Source organism: Camelus bactrianus, chromosome 35 (genome assembly GCF_048773025.1).
Source record: "Camelus bactrianus isolate YW-2024 breed Bactrian camel chromosome 35, ASM4877302v1, whole genome shotgun sequence".
In the NCBI taxonomy this organism is placed as follows: Eukaryota; Metazoa; Chordata; class Mammalia; order Artiodactyla; family Camelidae; genus Camelus; species Camelus bactrianus.
The window spans coordinates 17,072,933-17,094,712 of NC_133573.1; the positions used below are offsets into that span (position 1 = coordinate 17,072,933).

General features: G+C 36.2%; 1 protein-coding gene across 2 annotated transcripts in view; it reads left to right on the plus strand.

The window, feature by feature from the left end:
• STAM (signal transducing adaptor molecule) overlaps positions 1-20,115 on the plus strand; it is a 69,610-nt gene extending 49,495 nt beyond the window's left edge. The window contains exon 14 of one of the 2 annotated variants that reach the window (XR_012504272.1): positions 3,499-3,637. Coding sequence is in view for 1 of the 2 variants with exons in the window: in XM_074358334.1 (XP_074214435.1) it covers positions 3,499-3,727 (229 nt within the window). In the remaining variant the exon portion in view is untranslated. Of the gene's footprint in view, positions 1-3,498 lie in introns of both variants that reach the window. The other variant, XM_074358334.1, reaches the window with a different exon arrangement.
• Positions 20,116-21,780: the final 1,665 nt, after the last annotated feature.

The window sequence follows — 21,780 nt, forward strand, 5'->3', positions numbered from 1 at the left end:
CCGTGGTTTTGATTTGCTTTTTCCTGAGGATTAGTGATGCTGGGCACCTTTCCATGTGCCTACTGACCACCTGACTGACCTTCCTCCTTTGGAAAACTGTTTATTCGAGTCCTCTGCCCATTATTTCAATCAAGTTGTTAGGTTTTTTTTTGCTTTTGAGTTATATGAGTTCTCTGTGTATTTCGGATGTTTACTCCTTATCAGGTTATGTGATTGGCAAATATTTTCTCCCATTTTGTAGATTCTCCCTTTTCATCTTGTTGATGGTCTTCTTTGCTGTGCAGAAGCATTTTGGTTCGATGTGGTGCCACTTACTGGTTTTTGCTTTTGCTGTCATATCCAGGGAATTACAATGAGGCCAACATGAATGACCTTTTTACCCTATTTTTTTCTTCTATGAGTTTTACAGTTTCAGGTCTATTTAAGTCTTTAATCCATTTCAGGTTCATTTTTGTGAGTGATGTATGTAAGACAGGGGTCCTTTTTCATTCTTCTGCATGTGGTTACCCAGTTCTCCCAACACCATTTATTGAGGAGACTAATTTTTCCCCATTGAATATTCTTGGCTTCCTGGTCAAATATTAGTTGACCATTGATTTAGAGTTTCTTGGCCTCAAGGTGCTTACTGGCTAGTAGAGGCAAATACACACAAAATACAAAATTACAACATAAATTACAAATGAAGCTATATGTTTTAGGAGTCTCAGGATTCAGGGAAGATTTCCAAGAAAATATGCTCAAAGTTATTCTCAGCCTGGAAGAAAAAAGTAAAAGGTTTTCTTTCATGAACAAAGACATGGTTCTCATGTTTCTGTTGAAATGACATGCTGTAGAGTGGCATGGTGCCCCTGGAATGAGTAACACGGGGAGTAATGAAAACACATAGTATGTGGTGGGCATTACCAACAGTACAGTGTTACAGAAGGATTAAAGTCTGTGGTGGGAGATGTGCGAGATACACTTGGACTTGAATGAATGGTCCTGGATAACATGTTAAGGAGCTTGGGTCTTGTCTGGGAAAGCTCATAAAGACCTTCTGATGGTGGTGCCGTGGATGTTCAGAGGGACTAGAATAGAAGCCGGGAGACTCGTATATTAGGTCAGAAATGAAGAGTGTCTAATTGCAAGATAGGAATGAGAAAAGAGTTATTTCATTAGCAAATGACTGTGGGTAACAAGGTGGGGAGACAGTGCAGAGCAGAGATATGAGAGAAAGGTATTCAGTGAATTGCTGGGTTTTACCCCTGCGTGGTTGGGTGAATGGTAGAGCTGTAAGTTGAGAGGAGTATAGCACAGAGTGGGAGTGATTAGAGTAACAGCTAACATTTATGGGATGTCGTGTAAGCACCAGGCCACATGCTCTGTGCTTTACATGTGTTAACTCAACTTACTCTAATAACCCATGAAGCAGGTACACGGTCTTCCCCCTTTTACAGATGAGGAAACTGAGCCAGGGAGGGAGGACTAAGGTCCCGTTTAGCTAAGATACAAAACTAGGCATTTTGGCACCAGAGTTTGGCCCTTAGTCTCAACATTATAAATAGCATTGTTGTGGCCCTTAATGGTGTGACTAACAGCATGAAATCTGAGTTCTTGTGATACTTTATATCTCACAACACACCACCTATGGACTGATAGTGGATGCTGCCTTCAAGCATTGCCTAAGTGGTTACGTTAGTTGGTGGAATGTAGCGGTAAATGACTGTCTGTTATAATAATGAATTGGTTTAATTTGTGCAGAGTACAAAAGCACTGAATTTACCAACATCTGATTGATAAACAATCTAGCACTTGAAGAAAAGTTTAGAAATAGAATTTTGAAAATTGTAGGCAGTTGCCCTTTGTATAGCTTGTTTTATGTTTTTCATAGAAACGTGGAGGGGAATCTCATTGTTAAAGCTCTTAGTGTCTTTATGTAGTTAACTTGCTGTCTTCCTCATGGTGAAAACTCGAATATGAGGTTGGGAGTGGGATGAGAAGTAGCAGAGACATAAGTGAAGACAGCTCTGAAGGACTTCTTTTCTGTGGAGTGGGAGCAGTGCCCACGTGGAGGGTGCCTGGCAGGTGGTCAATTACAGCAGGAAGGAGAGCAGGATACATCAGGGGGTGTGGATACAGGTAGTTGATTGATAGATGTTTGGGTGGGAGTAGAGAGAAGGTCTCTTTTATTTGCTTCTCTGTTTTCAGGGAAGTAAGAGAAAGGAGGTTACCAGGTTTTCTTCTTCCCTAGTCCACCAGAGCTGGTCTTAAAGGACCAGTGATTTCCACGTGGCCAGACCCCGTGGTCACTTCCTTTTTGAAATTCTTTTTTCACTTGGCCGTGCCCGTTCTTGCTGTTTTCCTTCTATCTTATTGCCACTCTTGAGTCTTCTTTGCCTACTCTTTCTTTATCTGCCTGCTCAAAACATGGACTGCTTTTTCCTCTGTTCAGTCACTCCCTAGGGGATCTCATTGAGGCCCGTGACTCTGAACGATGTGTGTACGCTGATGACTCCTAGAGAGGTACACTCCTTGTCCTCACCTCTGCTGGACTCAGACTTGCATAGCTGACCACCTGTTCCTTATCTTTTCCTTGGGAATCTCTTAGATACTTCATACGACATGTTCAAAACTGTACTGGGGTTCTCCCTCCCCGCATCTGCTGTGGTCCTCATCTGTGGTCTCTTCTGTTTCAGTGAATAGCTCCACCAGTAACTTAGTTCTCAGACTTTACCTCAGGCATTTTGTGATGAAATTCCCTTCAAAATCTGATGCTTCCCCTGCTCTCTACCATGGCTCTCACCTGGACCATTCCAGCAGCCTCCAGTCAGGTCTCCTTGCTTCTGCCCTGGGTCCAGGGTGAGCCTGTTAAAGCCAGGCCAGATCACATCACTCTTGTGTGTCTTTCCATCTCACTCCAACACAAGCAGAACCCTTATCCTAGCCTGCCCGGCCCGTGTATTCTAGGGCTCCCCTCCCCATCCATCCTGTGCCACTCTCACCTCTGCTCACTCTGCTTCAGCCATCAAGGCCTCCTTGCTGTTTGTTGAACATGCCTGGCATTTTCTCTTCTCAAAGGCTTGCTGTTCTCTTTGCCTGAAATGCCTTTTCCCCTAGATAATCAGTATCACTCCCTCCTGGCTTGTACGTTCCTGTGTCTGAGGGGCCTTCCCCTGCTACCCTGGATAAACAGGAAGCTCTTGTCCCAGCAACTCTTGGTTCTCCTGCCATATGTTGTTTCTTCATACCAGTTGCTACCTCTTAACATATTATATATTTATCATCTTTTCTCCTTATTAGAATGTAAGCTCCTTGATGGTAGGCCTCTGCTCCCCTTCTCTCTTTATGATATCCCAGTGCCTGAAATAACAGTGTTTGGCACATTACAGGTATTTAATACATATTTAGTGCATGGCTTGCATGAATGAGTGAATGGTTAATGATTGGCTTTCCTGTTTCTCTCTAAATGGCTATGTGAGTCAACAGTTACCTAACTGAGTTTTTTTTCCCCCTCCACAGTGCCATGGTCAGTTCTGTTCAAGGAGGTACCTATCCCAGCCAGACTGCAGTGTATAGTCCTCCTCCTGCTGCTGCGGCTGCTGCCACCGATGTCACTCTGTACCAGAATGCGGGAACTAACATATCCCAGGTGCCAAACTATAATTTAACATCCGTGCTGTCTCAGCCAGGAGGCAGTCAGCAGCCACCCCCGCCACAGCAACCATATTCTCAGAAGGCTCTGCTGTAGGACTTGGGATTCCTCTTTGTGGCAAATACCTGCTAAATGCCGATGACAATGCTATGAGATCCTTTAATATCCTAAGATTTGTTTATCCTCAGCTTATAAGAGTCGAATCTTGGTCAACAAGTTCCAATATTCAAGAAGGTAGAACTCTCTTCGATGTGCACTGACGTTTTAGAGGGTCTCCCCCCTCCCCCTACCCTTCCCCCAGAGGAATGAAACTACTTACAACGTTTAATTCCTTTCATGATATGAAAGAATTGATGCAGGATTATTTGTCTCGTGAAATTATCTGGTCTGCAAAAAGTTGAACCTACAAACACTGTTGTGGCAAATGTTATGTACATATATATTGCTATGTAACTTCACTAGTGGCCATTTTGACTCACAGTGGTGATCATGTGAATATATTTAACTGTTAAGTTAATTTACATTGCTATTTTATTTTAATCATGAACAACTACCATGTTTCATGATGTTTTGTGTAAATCTGAGGTAATTACACTATCCTTTTAAACTGCAAGAGGACAAAGCTGTAGCATATTGACATGCAGCCGTCATATTGTTCCTGTTTCAGTTTCCCATTAAACTGACACTTCCTGTGTATCATGTCGTCCTGTAGCCTCTGCATACGACTAGCTGTCATCACACCAGTGTACAGTAGCTAAATTTTTGGTGCAATTATAGCAAATGATTATATTATTCCCTTTTAAACTTCTACATGTAGGCATGATGTTTCAGAGTATCATGGGACCATGAGACAAAAGTAAGTGGGACCACATGCTTTTTATCTTACTTTTGAAGAAATAATGTTGATTTACTTTTTCCTAGTTGAAGGTAGTAATTGGGTTTCTAAGCTGTATACTGTGTTTATTGGTGGCAGTGACACCAAAGATAGAGGCAATGGATAGAAGTTTTTCAACTGGAAAGAAAACGTGAATTACACTACATTTTCAGTGTCTTGTAATTATTTAGGATATAAACAAAATTTGACTTATCTGTCTTAGTCTTTTAAATATGTCTTTAACACATTGTATCTTTTAATTCTTCATTAAAATGGATGTACGTAGATGTTTCAAAGTAATCTATATTCCTGGCTTTGCTTAACAGTTTGTATATTTATTCTTATCTTTCCAACTGGATTTTTGGGCCGCTGTCTTTCTCTTTTAAAGTTCTAAATAGAATTATTTTGACTTCTTATTCAGTATTTTTGAATGAATGCTTTTCTTTTAATCCATGTGAAATGTGTTTCCTACTGACATTTTAATCTTCTTAAATATTTATAATTTCCCTAGTTGTGCTATACTATTACTTAACACCATTATTTAAACAACTGAAAAACTGAGATGAGCATCATATTAGATGGATTGATTTATTAACAGATTTCACATCATAAATGAAGGTTTAATTTGTATTTTCTGAGACTGTTGTGATCAGGTAGTTTCTTTCCTTTTTGGCAAATGATTCCATGTTTGGCAAGGTAGGTTCAATTTAAAGCACCATCTTCAACTTATATGTCTCACCCTAGTGTTGTGTTTTCCTGAGTTTAGGGTATGTTGCCCTCAAATAGTAATTTTAAGATTTGAATTCAAACCTTACATTAAAATTTTTTTAATATGTTGTTTTTGATAAACATTGTCAAATGATTGTAGTCTTTTCCATTCCAATTTGAATATTCTAGTTTGAGTGATACACTTTTTCTCAAGTTATGTTGTTTTTCTCTATCTTTTGATAAATTTGTAAATTTGCCCAATGGCAGATGTATCATTTTCCCATTTTATTGTGATACACTTCATGCTCTAAGATCAATGACATATTCTCTAGGATGTGTTCTGCCCTGTAGAAGTCAAAGAATGATGAAGTCAAAAAAGGCTGCCCATATTACAGTGCATATGCAGTTTTCTTAATCTATTCACATTACTAGGCTTTTATAAAGATTCAAATGATGAATACCTAAAACTGATGCTATATTAGTATGCAGTTTTCATTTATTAGGTATAAAAATACCAGATGGAAAAATTCCACTGAAAAGGAACCAGTGGGTTTTCCGTCCTTCAGATGACATGGGAAGGTCAGAAATGGGAAAAGGACCAGTTAAGAGCACAGTGGTTTTGTTCTGCAACCAATGTCTGTGTTGTGCTTTCATAAAATCTGTCTTTAAAAGATAGCTGTCCCTCTTTAAAGGGAACAGAATTATTTATTAAATTAACTAAGTATAAGATGATTTAAAGCAAATTTTGCTTTTCAGTTTATTTCCTTTATAATTTTTGTATATACATAAACCAGTGACATCTAAATGGAATAATTCAGCCCAATTACTATCTAGCATAAATAGCCAACAAACCTCATAGTCAGTTGGATAATATATCAGTTCCCTAAACTTACGTACTGGGGGTAGTATGTAGTATGTCCTTATGTAATGGTACAGGCTTTTCTAACTGGGGTCCTCCTTCACTGTTACCTGTCTCTCCTTCTCACTGAGGAACCTTTTTATGTGCTCAAGAGATTCCCTACTCTATATTAAAAATTACTAGAACTTTTGTTTCTATAACTCTTAATTTTTAATTTAAAATGCTTACTTAGTAGACCACTAACATTCTTTGATACAGTTTTAATATATGACATATGTATAATTCATCATAAAAATATCTCTAGTTCCAAGCTTCAAGTTTATAAAAGATAAATTAGAGTCCTGTATGGTAAACTATGCAACCTCAAAAGCTAAGTATTTTCTAAATGAAATCCATTGGTATAGTTGGTCAAATTTTCATTTCTTTAATACATTAAAATCACTGTTTTCTTTTTCTCATCTTACCAACTGTACTAGTAATTATGGTTTCCTGCTATATCACTCTTTAAATATTTAATAACAGTTATAGTTTACGTATTTCACTCATGTCATTTTCTATTTTTAAAAATTATTTTCATTGTTGATAAATGCTTAGATAAATATATAGAAGGAACTTACCTAAATGTTTTCTCAAAGACCTTATGTTTAGTTATCTTTTAGAATCATGGTTCAATTAAGTGTTCTGGTCAAATGTCCACATTATTTTCTGAGCTACTGATAATGACATGCCCCCCTGGTTTTTGAGCAAAGCCACCTTGAGTTTTATGCATTCTTTTTTAGTATGGTCTTCTTTTGAAATTGTACTGCTTAGTGACTCTTCTCCCTCAAGTTTTCCTACCTTCAATATTTTTTTCCTCATAATATTCTACAGCATTTTAAATCTCCATATTTAAAATACTAGATTTTCTTGTTGAACAAAATTTAACATTTTGTTGGAGATAACTTGTGGTCATGATGTACTTTGCTGATTGTTTCACACTCTAGCTTCATGTTTTTACTTCTCACTACTGTTATTGTCTGTCTGCTGCTGCTTTTAGACTCAGTTTCTTACAAGGATTGCATATTAAATTATTGAGTGTCAGCAGGCCTCTGTATAAAAGCGAGAGACTGGTTCTCAAGATCTTTTGGTGTTCAGAGACTTAAAAAAAAAAAGTTATGTCTATTTTAGAAAAGAATATATTCAGATTTTTTGATCAGGTACCCTCATCAGTAGCAAATATTTTTGAGTTTATAGCCTCAAAAATATGTATGTCTATGTATCTACAAATTGTATAAGTTCTGTAATAATACACTATATTATTATAGTATATTATATACTATATTACTTTAGTAATATAGTACCTTGTGAAACACACCAAAAGTAGAAATCTTTATTAAAAGGGTAAGAGAAAAAATTATTAATAGAAATTCTAATATTTTCTTCTCAGATCTCTAGGTCTTTCAGTCAATGCCCTAGAATGTGTATACCCAATTTGGAGACCACTGCCCTAGAGGTTAAGATTAAACAGAGAGAGCAGGATGTTGCTAAGTTGGCCCTTTGTGGTCAGTGTCTGATACTACAAGTGGTGCTTTTCCTAGCAACTTTCTATGTTGAATTTTCAGACTTACAGGAAAGACTGAAATAATATATTGAACACCTGAGTATTCTTCATATAGATTCACTAACCATTAACATTTTGTTGCATTTGCTTTATCTCTTTATGTATGTTTATACATGTGTCTGTTTATACATGTTTGTGTATAGTTGTGTTTTTATGGGTATATACACATAGACTTTTTGTATGAATAGACAAAGTTATAGACTTTTAACTAAACTATACACCTAGTCATTTTGTCATGTATTTTGTAAGGATAAGTACATTCTCCTGCACAACCTAAAGCTTTGTCACATAATTCTGTATTATTATTGTTACCAAACACCCCCAGACTGTCATTTGAAGGCATAGTTTTTTAAAAATCCAGGAACATACACCACAGTTTTTATGTCCCTTTATTCTCTATTAATCCAGATTAATCTCTTCTTTTTTCCTCCATGATACTGCCTTTTTACAGATCAACACCAGTTGTCTCATAGCATTTCCCACATTCAGTCAGAACTATATGACTTATGGTTAAAAGTAATGAATCTAAATTTTTCAAGCTCATATCAGAAAACTATGTATAAATGAACATTGTTAGCCTTAAACTGCGGTTATTCTGTATAAGAGACTGTATGCTCAGGCCATTGATGCTACCATAGCTCAGTACAGCTTTGTGTTCTTCATTTCAAATTGCATTTACAGTCACTGAGGAAAGTTTGTGCCCTTGATAAAAATAATTAGCTCCCCCTTTCCCTCATTCAAACCAAAATCAACTTCTCTCAAGCTTGTTCATCTACCTGATTCATTCTGGATGGCTTTTAGGTATTATAGAAACGTAGCAAAGAATCATAGGACTTTGTTTTGGGAGGTGTACATCTTGGCATGTTTGTTTTAAAAGACTTCTCATTATAAACTCATAAAAGACTTCTCTTATAGTCATATCTTTTAAGATATTGAAATCACTCATGAGGAAGGGAAGTCCTTTCTTTTTAAAAGTACTAGTTTTTACTTACTTTCCTGAAATTGGTTATCAAATTGGAATCGGGCTGATTAAAAATTAATAATCAGTCAAGTTAGAAACACATGCAAATTACAGTAATGTACACCATCAGGTTGTTAAGTAGCTGGCTTAATCCCTTACAATATTTCAGTTGGTTGGTGGCTTTTTAAAAAACAGAGTAAATGCTTGTAATCTATTGTTTCTGTGGCAAGAGATATGAAGTTTCTTAAGTGGAGGATAATTACATATCTTGTTACTTTAAAAAGAGAGAAAATATATAAACAATTGAGAATGTTTTTGGTTAATTATACGTAATATTTTCTGTTAGGCATTTAGGATATCAAATATGAAACATCCATATGGTGTAATTATTTTCCTCAGAGTTAAAAATACAGAAAAAAACACCTATATGCTGGTTTTGGGATTTGTTTTTTTCTTCAAAGGAAAAAAAAAGTTTCAATATGTATCTTTGATATTCCATAATGTGAAAATATAGCGATAACACTCAAGGAGTTGTGAAACATGACTAAAGAAGTTGTAATGAAGAATAGAGGTAAATTCACTTAATATTTACCAAAGAGGCTTTATTATAACAAGTCCATTTCTATAAATGGTCGATGGCACAGGATGAAACAAACGGTTTTAGTCTTTGCATCGTATAGTGTGTCAGTTTTTGACCTTATGGGCTTTTTTTTTTTTAATAATTGATGTTATACTTTTGGTTGAAGAGAAGAATAAGAACTAAATTATATTATAGGAGTTTATTGGCCTTCTATTCTGCTGTGAAGTGGAAATTTCAGTTCATTGCCCTAGGAATTCAGATTTTAACCCAGATGTATCTTTTGTCAAAAGAATATCTTGCTCAATATATGATCTTGGGCAGTTCTATGCATCTCTCTGGGCCTTCTACTTATTTCCAGATTGTAGTGTTAGTGTAACTACATGACCCTTTGAAACCAGCAGAAATTCTGTGCTTCAGATCCTCAGCCTCCCTGCCATTCAGCCTGAATAACCATGTGTGCCACTGAAGTTACTTCATAGCTTAGAGAAGGAGGAGGTACTGACAGTTGGAAGCATGATTCCTAGCACATGGTCTTAACAATAAACTTCCTGCAGAGCAATCTGAGGATCCCTTATTTCCATTAGCAAACTCCTCAGCCTTTGGTTTCTATTTGAGTGACCCCACCAGGAACATCTTCCCTCTAAGTAGAAACACTTTTCACTTGATAGTACTTCCACTTTCATTGGTGCTGATTTGGGGGAAAAATTTAAATAATTATGGCTTTGAAGCATATACTGTTTTTGTATATTGCCTCCAACTGAAGGAAAGAGGTAGCATCGGACGGTATGGAATTTAACCATTCTTGACATTCTCGTAGGCAGAATAGCATGGTTCCCCTTGGTCTTACTGATGTGAATGTGGTGATGGAGCAACGTTCTATGCTTGCCATCCTTTAGCTTTTTCATTTACTAAGTAGGCAGACTGCCTGAGTTTAGAGAACTGTGTAAGCTGGTGGTTTCCATCTTTGATGCTATCTGAGTCGTCTTCTAATATTCTAAATAAGGTACAAAGTTAGTGACTTTTTTTTTTACATCACAACTATTTGGCCTAGAAAAATGTCTTAATATACTCTATGAATGCAAGTTATTAATGTACATCAACATTAGCCATTTAAGAAAGGTTGGTTTTTTTCTAATCAACTTTTCTTCTTGTCTGTCGGTCAGTTGCATATGTCCATTCTTTTATATAGTTGTATAAAATGATTCTAAGAATAAAATAAATTTTTTTTTTAGTTTTCTTGTTTGCACTTTAGGCAATTAGATATCCTGCTAGCATTTAAAAAATTCTTTTCTAAATCTATGCTGTTTCATGGAATCTGATAAAAAGGCTTATATCAAGTATTAAATAAAATAGATAAGCCTTTTTATGGGGGGGAAACAAAATTTCCAGTTATCACTAGTTGTGTTATAGTCTCCCTTTGTAAGCAGGAACAGTCACTGCCTTTTTAGAATCGTTTTTGCTGTCTCATGTTAATTTTTTCAAGAATAATTCCAGGAATGAATACTGCTTGGGTTTTACCAAAGCAAACAAACAAGCAAACCAAACAGCTAAAGTTCTTTATCTTAATGTCATAGTAAAAGTCAATTTTGTGTTTATACAGTTTTTTTTCTTTTTAAAAGATTACTTAGATTATAATTGGTGTTAGTGAAATGTTTTGATACCAATATTTAATATCAGTATAATTTTATTTCATTCATATGATTGCCAAATATTAATTTACTTGAAGGGGGAGCAGGCAGGCCAATGGATTCCCTTCAGGTTAAGTTAAATATGTATTTGAAATAAGAAGACTTCTAGTATCTGGAATGGAATTTTATTAGGCTGCAAGTTAAATTATTGTGCTTTTGTTTAGGCCCTTTAAACTAAGGAGTATTTCTTCTCTACATGCCTTTCATGAATTTGAAAATGAGTAATTTCCTTAAGGTTTTTAGCCTGATAGGAGCAAAATTCTGTTTTTATTTTAATTCTCACCCAGCGTTTCTATGTAGTTAACTATGCTGATTTTTCTATTTGAAAAACCAAAAAAAAAAAAAAAAAAAAAAAAAGCCCGGTTTCCATTTGCTAAAGAATACTTACTGGAACATGATCTGTTTATGCTTTCATTGGAGAATTAAAACTGAGTAAGTGTCCAGTTTATACCAAATGTTTTATGTATGTTGAATTTGCAATGGTGAGGGAAATTATTCTTAAAAATTAAGCAAAGAAGGAAGATTAATAGCTAAAAGAACTGAGTTTATGTAATATGTTCTGACAGTTTTGTCAAAAACATTTGAGATTAAAACCCCTGAAGTGGTATTTTCCACTTTTTGACCAAGAGGTCAGCATCATTAAACTGAATAGCATGATCTGAATTACTATGTGTAATATCTTTTGAAAGTCATATTTTTAAATATTCTTTTTATCTAGTAATTCATAGCTTATTAAACAGATGCTGTGTATAACTTATTTTTTTTCTAGATATCTATTCCAAGGGCTATTGTTTGAGAAATGTGAAGTTCTATAGGGAATGTTTGAAATCAACTTAAGAGAAACCTGAATGTTGGTGGTTTCTAGCAGATAACTCCTGTATGTTAGACTTGAGTTGTTATAATTTTGATTACCTGGAGCTTGTAACAGAACAGTGAATTCTGCTGTCATGCACATATGTGTTCTAAAAATCACTGTGCTTTGCATAACTGCACAATAAAAAGGTCTTAGGGTTTATGGGGAAAACCAGTTAGAGGTACAGCATTCCAAATCTTCAGCGGTGACATAATTAAGAATAAAGATAGGAACCTAATAAAAACAGCACTGGTTTACATGTTAAATGGTTTACAAATACATGAACATTATAATAAATATGGCACTTTACCTCGAACAAGACCTGAAGCGAGCCTGTGGAAGTAGGTGTGGGAAGAGTTGTATTTATGAGTGAAGGTGAAAGTTGGGCGGAGGAGCTGCTGGAGTCCGAGGGTAGGTTGTGACACCAGACCTGGGTGAGTGTGACTCAGCCTCGGCGAACTGAGGGCGCTCGTGTGCACGCATGTGTGTTCCCATGCAGCTCAGTTTCGCTGGGTGCAGTTTTCTGCATTTCTCCCTGTTTCTCCTGGACAGTCACACATAAGCTACCCAAAATTTGCATTTTGCTCACGTTGTTCCCTAGTGTATCATCTCCTGCAACAAGTTTTTGTTTTCCAAACAGTCATATCAAAACTGACTCTCAGAGTCATTTAGAGATGGAGAATAAGTGACTAGTCACCATTTATTTCTAACTTAAAAAAATCCTTTTATATACGGTTTTAAGTGATTGATAAGAATTATGGATATCCAGGATAGAAAACTCTCTCCCCCCTTACCAGATCAGAAAGTGTCCCAGTGGAGCTTGTGAGCACATTCAGATTCAAAGAATTACGTGTTTTGCTTACATGCAGTCTGTGAAATTATATACCCTATGATCCTGCCTTCTCCCTCCAAAGAGAAAGAAAAGAGGGAAATTAAGGAAAACATTGTTTTCTGAGTTAAGTGGGCACAGTCATCATGCCATTATTTTCACTGATTTTTTTTAACTTGATTTGTCCTGCAGTTGGTTGATTCTTGAGTGTATGCCAAGTTTTCAAAGTTTATTAACATTTCGAAGCACTAAGTATAGCAGGTATTTATTTAAATATTTTAAATACCTTTACAAATCAAAATATAAATATAGGTTATTTACAAGTTCATTTTGTATCAACAGATTTATCTGTTTTTTTTTTTTTTTTTTTTTTTTTTTTTCCGGACAGAATTACTCTGTTTCTAAAGCATGGTGTGCCAGTGAGTGAATCTTCCTAGGAGTGAGGTTATCTGGATCAGGCACGTCTTCTATAATGGTTTATTGCATTAACTTTTCCTGGTCCTCAGTTTGATCATCAGTAAAATGAGAGAATTATATCTCTTAAATTCTGTTCTAGCTATCGTATCTCCAAGTAATGTTAAAAACAATCAATTTAATCTTACTTTTTGAATAAGCACTGGTGTTCTTCCATGAGAACTCTTAAGTGCTTTTCACATAACTCATTTAAACTAGGGCGATGTTGGAGGTGAGGAACCTTGAGAGTTTGGTGATTTGCTCAAGGTCATCCAGTTAGATGGTGACATAGCTCAGGCTCAAACCTAGGTAAAGTTTGTCCTCTTACCCATCAGCTTGTCATTGACACACTGGTTCACTGTGTACCGTGTGGGAACTCTGGAACCTCGGAGAATGAGGCAGGTCTCTGCTCTCCAAATTCTTCACACTAAGGGAGAATTTTGTACTCTGTGTGTATGTGTGTGTATCCCACGGAAGGACTCCAAGATAAACATTTGTAAGAATACCTCATTAGAATGTAAAAACACATTTTCAAGTAATTGGTGCCAGGTTTCTAGCGTCTTATTTAAGACTTAGGCTTAAACTGCCCCGTTCTAATCTGGTGGTAAACCGGGTGAGACTCTTTCAGGGAACTATGGAGACATGATGGCCAAATGGCCTACTTATTTGATACCTAAGATTAATAAAATTACATATAGAAATTAAAGTAGTTATATTGAATCAATTACCTAAAAAGTTTTTAGTCAACCCAAATCCCCTGTATGTATGTTACTATGAGCATCTTGAGGATACTGATGGAATCTTTCATCTTTGTATTGTATTGCACCTAGAAGAATATTTTTTCCGTTGTATTTACTTAAGTGTTGAGTGAATGAGAAATTCAGTTTCACAGCCTGCAAGATAATTTTGCAGAGAGCTCTGTGTGTCTGTCAGCGGCCTGCCAGAAAGTCGAGTTACACTCCGGAGGTCAACTGAACAGGCTTTTGTAAAGAACTACTTACTGAAGACGAAGGGGACAAAGGATGCTGAGGCATCCTCTACTGTCACGACCCCTAACTCAAAAGGGACGAGTGTCCACAGCAACGCATGGACCCCAGTGAGAGCTAGACTGGCACAGTGGGCGGGACAGATGGACAAGGACAGTGAGTACCCTGGTGTCTCCTGCTGCCCTCTGATCTCCTGCCAGTCCTCTCGTTGGCTGAACCCAACTGGAATACAGAATGATGGCAATTATATCTTGCAGTAGGGGGACAAATGCAGGATGGCCATCCTGCTAGAAACATATCTGGATTTGTCTTAGTCCATTAAGGTGCTATAACAGAATACCACATTCTGGGTGACTTATAAATAACAAGTTTATTTCTCACAGTTCTAGAAGCTGGGAAGTCCAAGGTCAACTTGCTGGCAGATTCAGTTTGTGACAGCCTGCTTCCTGGGTCATAGCTGTCTTCTCACTGTAACCTCAAATGGCAGAAGGAAGGAGGTAGGCTGCTCCTTGGGGTCTCTTATAAGGGTGCTAATCCCATTCATGAGAGCTCTGCCCTCATGACCTAAACACCTCCCAAAGACTCCACCTCCAGACACCATCACACTGGGGGTTAGAATTTCAATGTGGGTCTTGCTGGGAGATAAGCATTCCATCTATAGCATGATTAAAGCATGCATTACCATTTAATGCAATTTGATTCACCACTTGGAAAAATACTAAATTTTCCCTCTATCATATTTTTTCCTCAGTACGTATCTTGTGAAAAGCCAAACCTATTCTAGGTGTTTTCCAGTTATTTGTTTGATATTCACCATTGCTAAGAATTTACATAAAGTATTGAATTTAAATTATCAGTAGGTGGTGCTGCTGAGATTGAATTCAGAAAAATCTATACGAGACGTTTAACTGAGGATTAGGATTCAGACAAGATTATTTGGGCAGCAATGTTACAGAGCCGTCAACTTCTGATTTACTGTTTTTCATGACATCTGAAAAACACTGATTTTTTAGAATTTTGATTTACTTAATATGTGGAATATATTCTGGATTTGCCCAACAAAGGAGCAGCAATGGGTGTATCTCCCCAGAATCTGAAGGATGGGCATGTTACAGAACATGTTCATAATTTCTGACATGCTATGCTGGTGGGTAACTGTTACCTTGTTCTAATTTACTTTTTGAAATACAAGCAATGAATCATAATGTGTATTAAGATTTTTTAAAGGATTCAGTGTTAATTTCCTGGAGGAGAGAATTACAAGCAATTTAACAAGTACCTCAGGCGATCCTTGTGGTCACACTGGTTTGGACAACACTGACAATATGCAGCCTTCTTTTGGCTTAAGTTTCCTTATACACTTGGCCTGAGTTTTTACAAACAATCTGGGTCACAGTCACCTTTAAAAAGGTGAAGAAAGCTATGGATTGTCTCCCCAGGAAAATGCTCCCACCTAGAGTAGTACTCATAATTTCAGGTGCTTCTGAGAGACTTAGAGTCCATCTGCACAGCCTATCTTATGGACCTCTGCCCTGTAGAACCAGTTTAAACCTCAGCCCAGATACTAAGGCTCCCCCTCATCTTGGCCCCCCTCCAGTGACTGGCTCACCCCATCATTCCCATCATAGTCAGGAGCTGTGAAGGTAAATAGATTTCATAGATTATGTTCCTGAACACATGGAAGAATTAACATCAAAGAGCATGAATGGTTTCCTTACAGCCTATGTGAGTTCTTCAAAGTACAGGATAGAGTCTATTGAAGAAGTAACCTAGGTAGGATTTCATAGTTTGCAGCTTCCAGAACAACAACAACAAAAAAATGGTAAAGGGGATTGTGTTGGCTGTCAAGCCACTTTCTTCTGTTCTCAAGACAGGCCTCTTACCTTGAGCATCATTTTAGGGCCATGGGGTACCACAATGAAAGTTATTCTGGCATCTCTGTGATGAAGCATGGGGGCTGACATCAGCCCACTCCAGGCTTTTACCAAAACATCCGTTAGCATCACCAGGCCTGGATTCTACCAGCAGAGTTGTCAAGTCAAAGTTTTTATTATTGACATAATAGATTTGTCACTAGTCTGAATGAACTTAGCAGTCTGATACTGACTATAACATGTGATATGTTTAGAGTATTTTTATCACTACAGAGGAATGTGATATAGGCTAATTTAAATACCTTAAGTCAGATCCCAAAGAGATGTTAAAAATAGAAGTCATACCTGGGCCATTACCTCTGTGGTGGTGATTTAACCCAACTATATTTTGTTTACTTCTGTATTTCTTACAGTGGTTAACTAGCTGTTATTGTGAAATTGGTTTGTCCAAGCTTAAGTAATATAGGGGGGAAAAAAAACATCAGTCACATTAAGTGTCAAGACAGTTTTTAAAAACACATGCAGACAATTTTAAGATGTAAACAAACAGGAAGAAGAAGATGTGGTATATTTATACAATGGAATACTATTCAGCCATAAAAACCAACAACATAATGCCATTTGCAGCAACATGGATTTTCCTGGAGAATGTCATTCTAAGTGAAGTAAGCCAAAAAGAGAAAGAAAAATACCATATGATACCGCTCATATGTGGAATCTAAAAAAAAAAAAAAAAAAAACCATAAATACAAAACAGAAACAGACTCATAGACACAGAGTACAAACTTGTGGTTGCCAAGGGAGTGGGGAGTGGGAAGGGACAGACTGGAATTTAAAAATGTAGAATTGATAAACAAGATTATACTGTATAGCACAGGGAAATATTTACAAGATCTTACAGTAGCTCACAGCAAAAAAAAATATGACAATGAATATATGTATGTTCATGTATAACTGAAAAATTGTGCTCTACACTGGAATTTGACACATTGTAAAATGACTATAACTCAATAAAAAAAGTTAAAAAAAGATGTAAACATAGTTCTTTGTATGTATGAAATTTTATTTCTTTGATTCCCATTGTCTCATTTTAGCAATAGCCTAAAGTTGAAAATGGAATTCAGCAGATACTTGAGCACCAGTGGGTTCTAACAATGACTAAGTGGACAGAAAAATGTTGGCATAGCAGGCCTGACTACATCTTTTGGAAGTCCTGTTTACAATGTTGGCCCTTGGCTGGCATTTGGGAATTTGGATTTGGGGAGGCTTCCCAGTATTTCCAGAACTGGTAAGAGTGACTCACTAGGCCTAAACTATTTGCACAAATGATGTGGTTTAATACTGAACACCTGCTTGCTTTCTGAGAGTGTGGAATTCGGGGGCATACAGGTAAAGAGTTCCTACATGATTAGCTCCCAATAAAAGCCCCAGGCACTAAGTCTAATGAGCTTTCTTGGTGCAACATTTCACACGCATTGTCACAACTTGTTGCTGGGGGAATTAAACAGGTCCTGTGTGACTCTGGACAGAGGACTCTTAGAAGCGTGTACCAGGTTTCCCCAGGACTTCCCCCACCTGCTTTTCCCCTTTGCTGGTTTTGCTTCAGGTCCTTTTGGTGTAGTAAATTATAGCCATGAGTACAGTATGCTGAGCCCTGTGAGTCTTCCTAGTGAATCATCAAACCTGTGGGTGGAATTGGGGTCCCTCCAACACAGCAGGATACTGTCACTGCCTTTAAGGAGGTCACAAATGTGTAAGGAAATAAAACGTGCATTTAAAACCACATGAGGTAGAATTTCATAAGGCATTAAGTACTGTAAGAAGAGATAAGGGCTAATACTGCAACTGGAGAATTAGATATAGGCTTGAGTCATTTCCGTGTTATGGAGCAAAATTTTTTCCTCAGCTATTGAAGTAAGAATTGGTACACATAATTAAAGTATACCATTTTGTGAGTTTGGATGCGTGTATATACCATCACCACAATCAAGATAATAAACATATCCGTCACCTCCAAAAGTTTCCATGTGTCCCTTTTGTTTTTGTGGTAAGGATGCTTAACATGAGATTCACCCTCTTAACAAATTTTTAAATGCACACTACTTTATTATTAACTATCAGCACAATGTTTTACAGTGAATCTCTGGAACTTACACATCTTGTATAACTGACTTGATACCCATTAAACAACAACTCCCCATGTCTCCCTCCATCTCTTGGTAACCACCATTATATTGTCTACTCTACGTTTGACTATTTTCAATTTCTCATATAAGAGAAATCACACAGTATTTGTCCTTCTGTGACTGACTTATTTCACTTACCATGTCTTCTAGGTTGTTGCAAAGAGTAGGATTTCCTTTTTTAAAGCAGAATAATAATTCCATTGTATGTATATACCACAATTTCCATGTCCATTTATTTGCTGGACATTTGAATTATTTTCGTTTCTTGGCTGCTGTGAATAAGGTTGCAGTGAATGTGGACATACAGATAGCTCTCTAAGATGATTTTATTTCCTTTGGGTATATACCCAGAAGTGAGATTGCTGGATCTTATGGTATTTCTATTTCTAATATTTTGAGAAAGCTTCACTATTTTCCGTATCGGCTATACCATTTTACATTCCCACCTAAAGTATACAACAAAGATTCCAGTTTCTCCATATCCATCCTCACCAACTCTTATCTTTTATATATATATATATATATATATATATATATAAAAGCCATCTCAACAGGTGTTGTTATAGATTATAGAGGAAAAAAATTTTTTTCACCAATGAGTATGATGTTAGCTGTGGGTTTTGCACATATGGCCTTTATTGTGTTGAGATAAGTACATTCTATACTTTTTTTTTTCCTGAAAGTGTCATGAAATATTTTTGGACAAAGGTGCTGTCAGTTTCTCTCTTCAGGTCTATGTATACTTTGCTTTATATATTTAAGTGCCTCATTGATGGGTGCATATATCTTTATAATTGTTATATCTTCCTTTTGAATTTACTCCTTTATCATTATATAATAAACTTTGCCTCTAGTGAATTTTTTTTAACTTTTTAAAAAATTGAAATAGAGTCAGTTTACAATGTTGTGTCAATTTCTGGTGTACAGCACAATGCTTCAGTCATACATGAATATATGTATATTCATTTTCATTCTTTTTTCTCCATAAGCTGAAAAGATACCGAATACAGTTCCCTGTGCTATATAGTATAAACTTGTTTATCTATCTAGTGAGTTTTTGACTTAAAGTCTGTTCTGTTGGATGTAAGTATAGTTCCTCTGCTCTTTTGATTATCATTTGCATGAAATACCTTTTCCCATCCCTTAATTTTCACCCTCTGTCCTTAAATCTAAAGTGAGGCTTTTATAGATTCATTTAGCCACTCTATATCTTTTTTGACTGATAATTTTGATTTATTTATATTTAAAGTGATTATTGATAGGTACAGACATACTGTTGCCTATTTATGAACTCTGTCTGTTTTGTAGTTCTCTTATTCCTTCTTCTCTTGATGTTTTTCTTTGTGGTTTTATGATTTTTTGTGGTGGTATGTTTTGTCTTTTCTCTTTATTGTGTATCTACTATAAGTTTATCTTTGTGGTTACCACAAGGCTTGCATTGGAACTCTTATAGTTAGAACAGTTTTGTTTTTTTTTTTAAGCTGTTAACGACTTAACTTCAGTCACAAACAAAAGCTCTACACCTTTACCCTCTGGCACTTTATGAGAGTTTCTTTTCATATTGTGCATACATTACCATATTTCTGTGGTTATCATTATTCTTAATATTTTTGTCTTGCAACCTATATATTTGCATTAAAAGTGACTTACACTGAAATAGTACAATATTTCTTTATGTATTTAAAATATCATTTTTAAATTGAACTACAGTTGATGTATATTATATGTTACAGGTATATAATGTAGCGATTCACAATTTTTTAAGGTTATACTCCATTTATAGTTATTACAAAATATTGGTTATATTCCCCATGTTGTACAATACATCCTTGTAGCTTATTTTATACCTGATAGTTTATATCTCTTAATCCTTCACCTCCATCTTGCCCCTCCCCCTTCCTTTCTCCCCACTGATAACCACTGGATCCTTCTTTACATCTGTGAGAAGGTTTCTTTTTTGTTGTAGTCACTAGTTTGTTGTATTTTTTTAGTTTCCACATGTAAATGATATATTAAATATTTGTCTTTCTCTGTCTGACTTATTTCACTTAGCATAAGGCCCTCCTAGTTCATCCATGCTGTCACCAGAAGTTAATACAGCATTTTAAATCAACTGTACTTCAATTAAAAAGCAAACAAACAACCTATTTAAAATGTGGGCAGAAGAATTGAACAGACATTTTTCTAAAAGGAAACGCAGATGGCCAACAGGAATAGGAAAAGTTGCTCAACATCACAAGTATCAGGGAAATGCAAATCAGAATCACAATGAGATTATCATCTCACATCTGTCAGAAGAGCCATCATCAATAAGAACACAAGTAACAGATGTTGGCAAGGATGTAGAGGAAACGGAACCCTTGTACACTGTTGGTGGGAATGTAAATGGGTGCAGCCACTATGGAAAGCAATATGGAGGTTTCTCAAAAACCTAAAAATAGAACCACCATATGGCCCAGCAATTCCACTATTGGGCATATATCTGAGAAAAACAAAAACATTAATTCAAAAAGGTACATACACCTTACTATTAACAGCAATATTATTTATAATTGCCAAGATATGGAAGCATCCTAAGTGCACATCAATAGATGAATGGATAAAGAAGATGCAGCATATATATATAATGGAATACAACTCATCCATAAAAAAGGATATTATGCCATTTGCAGCCCTTCATTCACTTTTTAACTTCAAAAACCAGAATTTTATAACTGTTATAAACATTTCCTTTGCATCAAAAACAACTTTATAAATAAACTTAATGGAGGATGTTACTTATACTCTGAAAATTATAAAACATTGATGAAGGACCTCTGAAGATGATACAAAGAAATGGAAAGATATCTTGTGCTCTTGGATTGGAAGAATCCACATTATCAAAATGGCCGTACTACTCTAAGCAATCTACAGATCCAACGCAACCGTGTCAAAATACTCATGACATTTTTCACAGAACTAGAACAATTCCAAAATTTACATGGAACGACAAAAGACCCTGAATTGCCAAAGCAATTTATTGTAGGTCTTTTTTTCCCCTCTTTGTTCTTGTGCTTTGACTAGAGAGGTTCCTTTAACATTTGTTGTAAAGCTGGTTTGGTGGTGCTGAATTCTTTGGGCTTTTGTTTATCTGTGAAGCTTTTGATTTCTCCAGCAAATCTGAACTAGATCCTTGCTGGGCAGAGTATTCTTGGTTGTAAGTTTTTCCTTTTCATCACATTTAATGTATCATGCCATTCCTTTCTGGCCTGCAGAGTTTCTACTGAAAAACCAACTGATAACCTTATGGGAGTTCCCTTGTATGTTATTTGTTGCTTTTCTCTTTCTGATTTTAATACTTTCTGCTTATCTTTAATTTTGGTCAAGTTGATGACTATGTGCCTTGGTGTGTTCCTCTTTGGACTGATCCTTTGTGGAACTCTCTGTACTTCCTGGACTTGGGTGACTATTTTCTTTCCCAAGTTGGGGAAGTTTTTGGTTATTTATCTCTTCAAAATTTTTCTCAGGCCTTTTCTTCTCTTTCTGGGACCCCTATAATGTAAACATTAGTGATCTTCATGTTGTCCCAGAGTTCTCTTAAACCATCCTCATTTCTTTTGATTCTTTTTTCTGTTCTGCAGTAGTGATTTCTAATAATCTGTCTTCTAGGTAACTGATCTTTACATCATTTAGTCTATTCTTGGTTCCTTCTAGTGTGT